This window comes from Hesperophylax consimilis, chromosome 21 (genome assembly GCF_061612785.1).
Source record: "Hesperophylax consimilis isolate HC1 chromosome 21, BYU_Hcon_1.0, whole genome shotgun sequence".
Taxonomy (NCBI): domain Eukaryota; kingdom Metazoa; phylum Arthropoda; class Insecta; order Trichoptera; family Limnephilidae; genus Hesperophylax; species Hesperophylax consimilis.
The window spans coordinates 2,013,396-2,024,236 of record NC_142856.1 but is presented as its reverse complement, the minus strand read 5'-3'; the positions used below and the strand labels follow the sequence as shown (position 1 = coordinate 2,024,236).

The 10,841-nt window shown below is 34.7% G+C and overlaps 1 protein-coding gene across 1 annotated transcript; it reads right to left on the bottom strand.

Moving 5' to 3' along the window:
• Window positions 1–1,481: 1,481 nt before the first annotated feature.
• On the bottom strand, window positions 1,482–10,553 carry LOC149413496 (beta-1,4-glucuronyltransferase 1-like). Its single transcript, XM_089644492.1, has 5 exons — window positions 10,268–10,553; window positions 7,443–8,648; window positions 6,654–6,774; window positions 5,349–5,474; window positions 1,482–3,536 (listed from the first exon to the last, which is right to left on the bottom strand). Exons 2-5 carry the CDS (start codon window positions 8,621–8,623, stop codon window positions 3,336–3,338), a joined length of 1,629 nt encoding a protein of 542 aa, XP_089500618.1. The 5' UTR covers window positions 8,624–8,648; window positions 10,268–10,553; the 3' UTR covers window positions 1,482–3,335.
• Window positions 10,554–10,841: the final 288 nt, after the last annotated feature.

The following is a 10,841-nucleotide window of genomic DNA, read 5'->3' as shown; positions in this document are numbered from 1 at the left end:
ATGCCTTTTGATGAGAATAATGTACAACAACGATGCAAAAACCTAATTACTGATCTCAAAGGTAAAAATCCTGTTTCAATTTTTGAGAAGATTTTTTATCAGGAAGTAATCGATATGATTCTTCAATATTCTGATTTGTATGCATCACAAAACAGTAAACATGATATCAATATTACCGTTGGTGAGTTGAAAACATTTTTGGGCATTCTATCTCTATCTGGTTTTCACACTTTGCCTCGCGAACGTCTATTTTGGTCTTTAGACGAGGACTGTAATGTACCTGTTGTTGCTAAGGCAATGACGAGAAACAGATTTTTAGATATCAAAAAGTACCAACATTTTTGTGATAATACTGTAGCTGCTGAAACATCAGATAAAATGTTCAAGATGCGAACCCTTGCTGAGGTTCTCATGAAGAAATTTATGCAATGGGGAGTGTTTCACACAAATCTGTCAATAGATGAATCCATGGTGAAATATTTTGGACGTCATCCATCGAAACAATTTATTCGAGGTAAGCCTGTACGCTTCGGTTATAAAAATTGGATGCTCGCTAGTGCTGATGGCTACTGCTACAATTTTGATATTTATTGCGGCAAGTCGCAAATACCCACCAATGAGCCGTTGAGTACACGAGTTGTGAAAAACCTGTTGAACAAGCTAAACACAGATCCTAGAGACCATGTTGTGTTCTTCGATATTTTTTTCACTAGCTATGCATTGCTGCGGGATTTATGGGAATCTGGCTACAGGAACTGTACGTGAGGGTAGGACCTGCAAATTTCCTCTCACACCCGTCAAGGAGATGAAAAAGAAAAGTCGTGCTGACTTTGACTACCGGTTCAACACGTTCAATAAAATATTGTTTGTTCGTTGGCTGGATAACAGCGTTTGTACAATGGGAACAAACTACGATAATTTTCTTCCGAGCTCAATCGAGAAGAAGAAAATCGATGAAAATATTCCTCAGGTATTTATGAATTACAACAGAGGCATGGACGGTGTCGATCAAGCCGATCAGTCGATTTCAACGTATCGAACTTCAATACGAGGCAAGAAGTGGTGGTGGGTGTTATTTACATACATGTTCGATCTACACATACTTAGTAACGACGTGAAGATGGACCAGCTACAATTTCACCCATCAGCCTCTGTAGTCCTCAATTTACAGTTTGATGGTTTTGGCCACTTTCCGGAGAAGTTGACAAAACAGTTGCGATGCACTATTTGCCATAGTAAGGCACGTTAGCAGTGCAAAAAATGCAAAAAAACTTTGTGTATTGTAAAACCATCCTTCGAGAAATACCATACTGAATGTGCCCAGTGTCCCCATTTGAGCACGGCACTTTTTTTTCTAGTAAATAAAAAAAAATGAAATATATTTTTTTTATTTTTGTTAAAAAACTCTATTTCCTACTACACAAAATGAATTTATTCTTTTTTCTACGATTACTTTAGTCTTGGGCGTAAATGGGTTAATTTGGTAGTGGGAATTTTTCATAGCATAATTCTGACCTCAATTCATCAACATGGGGGATTTTAGGTCTTCTCTGCAAATGTTGTTCATCACTCCGGTTCTTAACCATTAGTCTTCAATCGTCAGACCCTTCCCTCCAAATATCTTCCACCTAGTCAATCTATCTCTTCCTCGATCGCTTCCACCAACTAGGCTGTGGTTTTAAGTGTCCTGTCTGACATCCTTTCCATATTACCAAATAGACGCTGTCTTTGTGACCTACAGAGTCTAACGATGACTTCATTCTTCATCAAATTTACAAGATCTTTTTTTAATTTGATTCTGCAGGATCCAGTTTTTGGCGTAGTCTCAAAAACGCGTACCATAAAATGGTCGTCTCAATTTATACATAACCCGAATTTTCCATTCTGAAGTTTTTCGCAATGTTAGAAAATTTATATACCTCAGACCTCTTCAAATGTGTTTACACTATAAGACAAAATTCACAGAATACCTATAATCTAAACACGTATACATATACACTTTGTAAAGGAACAATCCTACTGAACATCAAGTACATGAATAATAAAATCATCATTAACTTAGTCATTAGTGGTACCTAAAAATTGTAAAATATGTGCATTCAATCTACATCGAAATCGTCATACAAATAACGAAGAGTTACCAGACGCTTAGATAAAGTGAACTCAACTATGGATGGAGGATTTGTTATGGCAGCACTGCCTATTGGAATTTCAGGCCACGTATAGATGCGATTAATTGTAACACAAACTTTTCTTGCTTTTGGATAAACTACCCGAGAAACAAGATAAAAGTTTGAATCAAAAAAAATCTTGATTGTGTTTTTGTCGATCGTGATCGAATGGTTTTTATCTTTAGGCTGTCGTTTAGATATATAAGTGACGTCTTTAATGTCTGAATTTGGGTATCTGTCTGTGCCATAGTCAATATATCCATGTTCATCTTCGTATGGTTCGAAAGGCTCCACATCTTGATCGCGCGCTTCATCTTGACTTCTTTGTTCTTCGTTTTCCACAGCATCAGAGTCCGATCCCACCACGTCACGTGAATCGCACCTGGCAATCATATATAAAAACGTATGTCCTAAAATGTTTCGATATAGCTTTGCATGGGTATCGTACCATTTACCGAGTGAACAATGAATTCTCCATTTGAATTTGTGACTTTTGCTGAAAATTGGCAGTGGTGGGTTGAAGGGAAAGTTATCCGGGTTATTTGGAAAACGGTGCAGCCACATTATAGTGTAAGATGAGTATTCAGTAATCAAATCCAATTTGATTACCTGCCTCATTGGCTCGGATACATTGGAATGTCGTATACTACGCCGCGGAAGCTTTTCGATCATTTTTCGGATTGGGTTATTGTCATCGAACTCCGCAACGGGAATGTTTGAACTTTTCAATATTTCTATCTCTTTATGCATATTTTTGGTTTGAGATAGATTTTTCTCATCTAACACCTCATTGGGAACCACTAGAATTTCATTTTCGAATACTTCTTTCTCCCTTTGTATTAATTCTAATCGTTTCCTGATAAGTTCAATTGCAGCCTTTTCATTTTTGAATTCATTTGGATCGTCGCCACCTACTGAGTTTTCAAATGTTCCATTAACAGTCTTAGCAAAAAGTGACAAGTCATTCGATGAATAAACGTCATTTATTTCGGATACCTGATCGTCTGCGAGATGTAAAGCGGCTTTGTTTAACACACTGACTGTGTAATCTTCAAGTTCTTTGGTTTTAGGAGATTCTCGCTCCTCGCTGGACGCTGGATCACATTTCTGAAAATACTTATCGAAGAAGTTAATTTTCAGAAGTCCCAGAGAATTGGCGTACCATCAGCCGAGTCTGCACTTGGGATTGGCGGGGTAAGTTTCGGCCAAACTCTTGACTATCATGTTGTACTGGATGGTGTTCATCAGCTCGTGACTGTATCTCCAAGTCTTCTTCTTCGGCTTTTCTTTTATTCCAGGAGAGTGAATGAGAAAGGCTCCATCCATGATGACGAAATCGTAGGATTTTAGACACATCTCAAGCATCTGAAATAAATGGAAGGAAAGATGAGTACATATTCAGGAAGGTTTAATCTCAAGAGATGTAGCTATTGCGAGTAAAAAGTGCAATCAGCTTATTCTTTTTCAATTATATGTAAAGTGTACAGTTTGGAAACACGTCTGACGTTTGACTCGGGTCATTTTGTGACTCGTTCTTATGCTCAGCATCTTTCTACTATAATACGAATCATTTAAAGATTACATTATCTGATTCATCACAAAAGATTGATTTCACTGCAAACTCAAAATTACATTTTCTGTGGCAAAAACATTGGTCTCCTGTAAATTAATAGTGAAGTCTGAATGCAGCAAAAATACAAAGAAGCATAGGAAAAATTTAATCAATGTATTATCGATATAATAGTGAAGTATTATATTCCTACTACGTGGTGCAAACGTTAGTGGGTGGAAGAAAACGTTCTTAGAACAGGCACTGCCTAGTTAAAAACTAATATTGACCAGGTCATAATGTATTCACGCCTGTATTATTGCTTATCCAATATCACATATCCAATATCCTATTAAATTATTTGGCCAAATATTTGTTTATTTACTAACAGACCAAGTCCGATTAACACATTACATATTGCACAAGTTAATACAAAGTGAAATGTTACAATAAAAGATGCTATGACAAAAATAGGTTAATAATTATGTTACTTATAAATTGTCTGTACCAAATGTATAATAAAAATAAATAAATAAAAAATAGAGAGATATACCATTTTGTATGTAGTAGTCACCGCAACTTGTTCAAGATACCACAAGGCAAAACTGATGTTCTAGCACAGCATACATGACATGATTAATGGTTTAGTAAATGAAATTTCTAAAACAATAGAAATTTAGAGTTATTCTTCCCAGATTTAAAAATAATAAATCTAATGGATTATTAATCTGTCGCACAAAAAATTTATTTATAAGTAGATTTTTTTTTAAAAAAAAGAAAGACAAATATTCCCGGGTTACTAATAACCTGACAATATTTGAAAATCTCCTACTACCACCACAGTAAGCTGAAAATGTTGCTTGTGTTGTGATGGAGGACTCAGCCAGCCGAGGAATTGAACACACTACGCCTGGGTGGGACCCAAACGCGATGTCAACTCGGCCACCGACCGGTCGTTACATGATTAATACATGTATTTAGAAATGATACATTAGACCACCATACTAAGCAGCTGCCTGTTCATGGTGACCAATGGAGGATAGTTAGTTTGAATTTAAGTCTAGTGTAAACATATTTTGGTAGAATTATAAAAAAAAGAAAATCGGTAAAAAATTTTTTCAATAATTCACAAAATTGCCAAAGTTTTCTTTAAAATAAACACAAATATATAAAGTACACATGTGTACATGCATACATACACATACACACGCACATATATACATACATACATGCACGCATACATATATGCATATACATATACATATACATACATACACACACATGCATATACTTACATACATGTATATTCTTCCTCACACATGTAAACAATATGTACACCTCTATCTTAGTACAAGAAGCAGGTTAAAACAATTAAATTAAAAATTAAATTAAATATATAAGCTTTATACCCATGTGGAAAAGTGAACGTTTTTTGGGCACACAATTTGTTTCTAAAGCTCCATATGCTTAGCCTTTTGAGCGTAAGATACTCTTGGTGAAAGATCACTCTTCCCACTTCCGTCAACCTCACAACATACCCGATTGATAATAGCAGTTGGGTGTCTTGTGCAGTATTTCTAAAGATTTTTCTATTACGATTTTACCTTTAATAATGGCTTGGAACCCACCTGCGTCATTTTATCTTGTCGTCCTTCCCACGATAGAGTTTCACTGTACCAGGGGGTGTGCTTAGTTGCTATGTAAATCGGCTCCCAGCGATGATAGGGAAACTGGCGTTTGGTCACTGCAAATGGCTAAAACCCAACAAGAAAAAAACAATAGAATATTATATTAAAATTTACACCCGAGCACAACGGAATGCCATAATAGTTTAATACAACAACGGTTATAGACAACTGTTTCGGTTACCAAGGACAATGCAATGCCATGAGAGGTCAATACAATGGTTATGGATAATTGTTTCGGTTACCAAGCGCAATGGAATGCCATGAGAGTTTAATACAGTGGTTATGGATAATTGTTTCGGTTACCAAGCACAATGGAATGCCAGGAGATTTCAATACAACAATGGTTATAGACAATTATTTCGTTTACCAATCACAAGGAAATGACATGAGAGTCCAATACAACAACGGTTATGGATAATTGTATAGGTTACCAAGCGCAATGAAATGCCATGAAAGTTAAATACAACAACGGTTGTAGACAATCATTTCGGTTACCAAGCACAATTAAATGACACGAGAGTTCAATACAACAACGGTTATGGATAATTGTAATGAAATGTGATGAAATGTTGAAGAAATATCAACAAGGGTAAATTCTTTTAATGATACAATGAGGCATAAAATGGCCAACTAACGATGCAAACTATTAAATTCCCTAAAAGCACATGAAAGTCGAAATCGATTGGTTAATGCCCGAATACAAAAAATGGACGTTTCAAAACGATATATGTAATATATTATTAGTAGTTCTGTGAACAGTAGACTTAATGAATAGACGTAATATTGATTATTCCGATCTGATAGCTAGGATAAAAGTATTAATAGAATAAAATGGTTCTATCTTAAATGGCTGCCATCTCGACAGAATTGACCGGACCCGAAACACGCAAACAAATTTACAAACAGACGAAACGTAAAGTGGTCGATTTGAAAAGGGACTTCTTTACGCTCAGTCAATATTATTATATATTTTTATTCCTCTAGTGAAACTTTATTGCCATATTCTATAGCAATAAAGTTCCACCTATACTATACTTTTAATATAAAACTTTATCATAAAACGCATTTATTTTTAGTACCGTGAGAAAAATCGGTGTTTTATTTGTGACTGGGCCTGCAATTGACGGAAGTTGTTGAAGTAGGACTGGATAGCCCGAAGGCGCCTTGCCGAAGGGGTGGGCCCTTGTCCCGAATATGACGAGCGGGAGATGAAATGATTAAAGACTAGTTTTTTTTAATGCTTACCTTTATGAAGTTTCCAGGGTCGTCTTTAATCCAAGCTTGCAGATCAGGTATCTTCTGGCAGTGGCTGCAAACCCAGCGGTGGAAGTAAACTGCCTTTCCTTCGGAGTATAGCTGTTGGAGGCTGGAAAGAATAATTGTTTTTGCTGGTAATTATTATTGAATTTACATTGAATTTATATTGAACTTATCTTGAATTTATATTGAGTTTATATGGAATTTTTATTTAACGTATTTTGAATTAAAATTGCTTTTATACATTGAAATTTTATTGAATTGATATTGGAAATATATTTAACTTATATTGAAATTATGTTGAACTTGTTTGAGTTTATATCGTATTTTTAGTGAATTTACATTGAATTGATAATTATTTTTAATTTACTTATTTACGCCATTCTGACTTCTTAATACATATAGATACAAAAATATATAAATAACACGAGTACATAATAGTTATAATAATCTTTTAAGCATAATAACAAACTGATGCAGTTAAAATTCATTGCATATCTTTTTTTACATTAGCTCTACACAGCAGGCCCAAGATGAAAATAATGGCCCCTATTTCATCTTTAAGGATGCTGTGTAGAGTGTATCTCTCTTCTTCCACTGCGTTACAAGGTAATAGGTCCTGCATGAATATATTGAATTTTTATTGAATTTAAATTGAATTTATATTAAATTTATATTGAATTTATATATAATTTATGTTGAATTTATATTTCATTTCTTTTAATTTATATTGAATTTTTAGTTAAATTTCTAATTAAATGTATGTAATTCGCGAACCTTGATTTGTTCCTTGGTATATCTTCTCCCTGCTCCACTTCAAAGACGGGTATCACAAACGCCAATCTCCACTTCGGCAAAAGCCCATAGTGGCCGTTGATCTTCTGCCGTTTCACCATCCCAGTGAACTTTGTGGCTAAGCCATCGCTCGGGATGAGTTCTACATCGGACACCAGGTTGTACTGAGTTTCAGAAGCCTTTCGAGCCACGTTCCTGGCAACATTCACCGGGTACACCAAACCGTGCCTAGATCTGAACGTCCTCGTTTCTCCCATGTTAGGAGTGGAACAGTCTTTAAAGTCGATATTAATGAAATGCTTGAAATTATGGACTGTTGAATGTTGAATAGGTACTGCCTTTATCGATGTTTTCTTGGATACACTGTCAACTTTCTTATTTTTCTCCCCCAATTCAGGTGGTATTGGATCTTTTTTAAGAAGTACTTTTCTCGAGCTGTGTTTTGTTAGTTTTTGTTTAGGAGGAATTTTTGTTGTGATGTTCTTTGCCTTCGTTGGATGATTCAAAAGAATCGGCATGTCTGTGACAGGATACATGAGATGAACTGCCACTTTAGCCATGCCATCGTAACATCTACAAAGCTGGGTGAATAGTTTCATTGTAATGTCCAAATCGTAATTTGGTACGAAAGCTGTGACGCTTATTGGACCATCCCAGAATCTTGCAATCTCTACGATGTGGTAAAGAAAGTCAGGAGTGACATGGGTGGCGTATGTTACCTTATCCATGGTGTAAGACGAATCAAACATGCTTCTTTGAATGGCGTTGTAGATTACTCTGTATGGGCTTTTATTTCCAAGTTGTGGGGTCCCAGAAATTGGGGCAAGTCTCCAATCTAACTTCTTTGGTAGTCCGTAGTTGAATCGGCAGAAAGTGTTGTTTAGTGGATACGTTCCTTTCATGAAGAATCCTGGCTGATCTTTCTCCAGTTTTTTACTTTCATGTACCAATAGGTCCCCCATATTGTCCAAGTCTGCTGAATGTTTTTCAAAGGAGTAAAAAAGCGTCGTTAGTGAGAGAGAAATGACGGTAAGCAAGCTAAAAAAGAGGAAGAACCTTGTTAAGGTCCTTGCTGTATTGTTAAGAAAGCACTTCATAATGTCGATCCTTCTCTGCTTGCCTTCCTCAAACGCCACAACTTGAATCTTCATCGTGATCGACATGCAGACTTCTTAGTTAGTTACTTTCCTGCAAAAACATGAAATAATTTATATAATGTGAGAGAACCAACTACGTGGGAAAGAGCAAAAAACAGAATTTTTCTTTGTATTCTTATGAAATATATTTATATATATTTTAATCTGAACCACATTGAGCCATTTTACTACAATTAAATTTTTTGTATTAAATGAGAATGAAATTTAATAAAGTTGTTATTAAGTTCTGCAAGTATTTTAGTTTTTTTATTATTGTGACAGCTGTTTCGGCTTTATGGCTATTTTCATACTGTGGTTAGGCTACGTTCAGATGACTTTTTTTTTTTTTTTTTTTTAAAAGAAAGACAAACATTCCCGGGTTACGAATAACCCAACAATGTTTGAAAATCTCCTACTACCACCACAGAAAGCCGAAAATGTTGCTTGTGTTGTGATGGAGGACTTAGCCAGCCGAGGAATCGAACACGCGACGCTCGGGTGAGACCCAAGCGCTATGCCCACTCAACCACTGACCGGTCAAATTATATTATCATAATTCTATTTACCCCCGTCCAATTTCAATTTTTTGATGTCAAAATGATTTACATATCAAATTGTGCGGGGGTAAATAGAGTCTTACAAATAAGTAGTCTCAACGTGACCTAACCACAGTTTTTAATGGCCTTGAATGCCAAAACAGAAGTCACAATAATAAACAAAACTCAAATACTTGCAGAACTTGATAGTAATATTATTTAATTTGATTATGATTAAATTATAAAATATATTTAATAGAGTTCGACGAAATAAACAAGAAAATTTTTAAAAAAGAATATCTTTTCTTTAAAAGAGTGATAACAATTAATACATATTGATAGAAGTTAGATCATGAGTAAGTGTATAGCAAACGGAAATTGCAAAGTAATAATAAGGTTCTTATTTCAAATGATCTGCATAAGGGTAAATATATAATATATGTTTCATGCTGATAGTTTATATCACCTTAACTGAGAACTCGTGTTTAAAAATTTAAAGAAAATAATAAATATTATGTGTGTATTTTTAAATCTCAGATTATTACATGGGTACATCCAAAATTATAATGTTTAATTTTTAACCCGGAAAAACAACAGTTCTCGCACCCATTTTAATAAAACAGTTACTCTTTTTAGCAAGATTATAACATACATACAGGAAAAATCACATATAAAAACATCAATAAGAGATAAATGAAGTTCGCAGAGCTGACGATATTTGTGATACTGTTTATGTTTTTATAATAAACTGTTTTGTAAACACAAAATGCTATTTTTTATTACATTTCTTCAAACTTCACAACAAATGGTTTAAAACCACAACAAATGAGATTACATACCAAAAACAAAGTCAAACAAGGCTCTCAATGACGATTGATAACATCGGAAAACAAGACGAGATTCAAGTCGGCAGGTAAGTTTGTGACTGGGAATATATCCCCAGATGACCTGCGAAGTATTGATTCTGTCTATATGCGTTTGTGCATCCACCTGTACTTAGTTTCCTGGAATTACCAGGCCAAAGGTCGTGCAAATTCACCAGAATTACAACATTCACAAATATGCTAAATTTGAATTAAAATAAATAAATTTTCTAAAATCATGCAACATAAAAACAGATCAAATGTTTATTTACCTTTGATATTAATTCATCCCTGTTTTCTGGTTTACAGGTACTCAGATTAAAGCACATCAAATTGCGTTAGAATCACGGCATACGATGTTGTTACTGACCACCTTGTGTTAACATAACCTTACATTGCTTCAACGTTTATAAAAGCTGTTTTTATCACATTTCTAACAGGAAACTCACTCACAAATGCAAAACTAAAATACTGTAACTTATTGGTAGTAAAGAAGTAAGTTATTAATGATTTTGTGAAGGTTTTTACGGTTTGCGTTGTTTTTGAGTATATTTACGTTTCTGGAAAAGCTCGTAGAAGCGACGCTAGCACCACCGTGGTAGAAATTTGAAAGCATAAAATCAATAAAGTTATATTATCCTGGTTTCCTAGGACAACAGCTCTTCTATTTATAGAACAGAATGCAACTTGCAGGTAGCCTTTAGATTGATGGCCTACAATTATTTGAATATTGAGATGAAACTTTTTTTTTCTTCAAGAATTATTGCAAAATTATTTTGTAGCGTCATTAAAATTAAATGAAAACAATCAACATTAATTGACACTACTATTTTTAATAAAAAAATA